The sequence below is a fragment of the Bison bison genome, unplaced genomic scaffold (genome assembly GCF_000754665.1).
Source record: "Bison bison bison isolate TAMUID 2011002044 unplaced genomic scaffold, Bison_UMD1.0 scf7180017864172, whole genome shotgun sequence".
Taxonomy (NCBI): domain Eukaryota; kingdom Metazoa; phylum Chordata; class Mammalia; order Artiodactyla; family Bovidae; genus Bison; species Bison bison.
In genome coordinates, this window is record NW_011494744.1 from 2,767,968 (window position 1) to 2,769,853 (window position 1,886).

Below are 1,886 nucleotides of genomic sequence, written 5' to 3' on the forward strand. Positions count from 1 at the left end.
AAGGAATGATGCTAAAGCTGAAACTCCAGTACTTTGGCCACCTCATGTGAAGAGTTGACTCATTGGAAAAACTCTGATGCTGGGAGGGATTGGGGGCAGGAGGAGAAGGGGACGACAGAGGATGAGATGGCTGGATGGCATCACTGACTCGATGGACATGAGTCTGAGTGAACTCCGGGAGTTGGTGATGGACAGGGAGGCCTGGTGTGCTGTGATTCATGGGGTAACAAAGAGTCGGACACGACTGAGCGACTGAACTGAACTGAACTGAAACTTCTAATTTCTGTAAGAAGTTAAGTTTGATTTATAATACCTAAAAATAATCAAAAGATCAATGCTCACTCCTGGGTGAAATGCTGGACAATGTAAGTCAATAAACTAGGATATTACATTTTTATCAGTAGAAACAGTTTTTAGGATTAATATTATTAGGATGAGAAAAATATTCGAAATCGTGGGTGAAAATAAAGAACTCAGAATGATATAAAAATCAGAGTGTAAACAGTGCCGAGGTTAGGCTGTTTACAGTTGTTTTTGCTTCATTTTATTTAACTCTTAAAACTCAGATCTTTCTGTTTTACCTTTCATTTCCAAATGATATTTTCCATATTTATGTAAAAGGAGAGGGGGTATAGTAGGTAAAGTGTACGGGTTGCTTTTTGTGGTCATAAAAATGTTGCAAAATTAACTGTAGTGATCGTTGCACCTGTGAATATATTAAAAACCATTGAATTTTACACTTTAAACGGGTGAACTGTATAAAAGGGCTTCCCTGGTAGCTCAGACAGTAAAGAATCTGCCTGCAGTTTGGGAGACCTGGGTTTGATCTCTGGGTTGGGAAGATCTCCTGGAGGAGGGCATGGCAACCCTCTCTAGTATTCTTGCCTGGAGAATCCCCATGGACAGAGAAGCCTGGCAGTCTGTAGGTGGCAAAAAGTCGGACACGACTGAGCAACTAAGCACAGCAAAATGGTAAATAAAGTTGTTATTAAATGATGAAGGAAGCACTATTCAAACATTTTTTTCTATTACTGCAAATATAGTTATGAACGCCTATTTTTAAAAGAGTACTGAGAACAACTGATTTGGAGGGACGGATAAATTGGAAGTATGGGATTAACCGATGCACACTACTGTATATGAAATAGATATACAACAAGGGTTTACTGTAGATCACAGGGAACTATATTCAATCTCTTGTAATAAACTATAATGGAAAAGAGTTTTTACAAGGAATATTGCTATATATGTATAACTGAGTTACTTTGCTGTACACCTGAAACTAACACAGTATTGTAAATCAACAATAATTCAATTAAAATAAATAACAGTTCAAGTAAGAAAAAATATGTAAGAGGAAAGAAAAGAATGACGTTAAAATTCGGGTGATTAAACCCTGGAATCAAAAAAGATTTCTATTTCATGATATATCATCACTTACATCATACATGTGTGTGTGTGTGTGTGTGTGTGTGTGTGTGTGTGTGTGGCGCGGTGATGGGAAATCTCCCGGTGAAAGAGAAGTTGGGGAGGGGCGTAGTGGGGGCGTAGGCCCCTTCTGTTCCATTGATAACACGTTCATTCACTGGGAGTCGGCTAAAACAGACTAATCCTTCACGCAGTAATTCGCTTTACCTTAATAAGGCCCTGCCACCTCTCCCAGAATTCGGTAAGTTCAAAGTGCAGGAAAAGTGCATTTTTCCAAAGAATAATTTGAAACGATTTTGTATATAATTACTGGAGGGTGGGAATGGGTGAAGGTGGTAATTACCAGGCGTCGCTTTGCTATAGTATTTGCACTGGGGAGATGATCTCAATGCGCAAATAGTTTCAAAAAGATTGTTTAGCTAGTAATTGGTTTTTTCTCAGGAAAACTTTTCAGAAGG

The 1,886-nt window shown here is 38.8% G+C and overlaps 1 protein-coding gene across 1 annotated transcript in view; it reads left to right on the top strand.

The window, feature by feature from the left end:
* Positions 1 to 1,886, top strand: part of FGFBP3 (fibroblast growth factor binding protein 3) — a 14,087-nt gene that overhangs the window by 11,073 nt on the left and 1,128 nt on the right. The window contains exon 2 of the mRNA XM_010842221.1: positions 1,645 to 1,669. Coding sequence (XP_010840523.1) covers positions 1,645 to 1,669 — 25 coding nt within the window. The remainder of the gene's footprint in view (positions 1 to 1,644; positions 1,670 to 1,886) is intronic.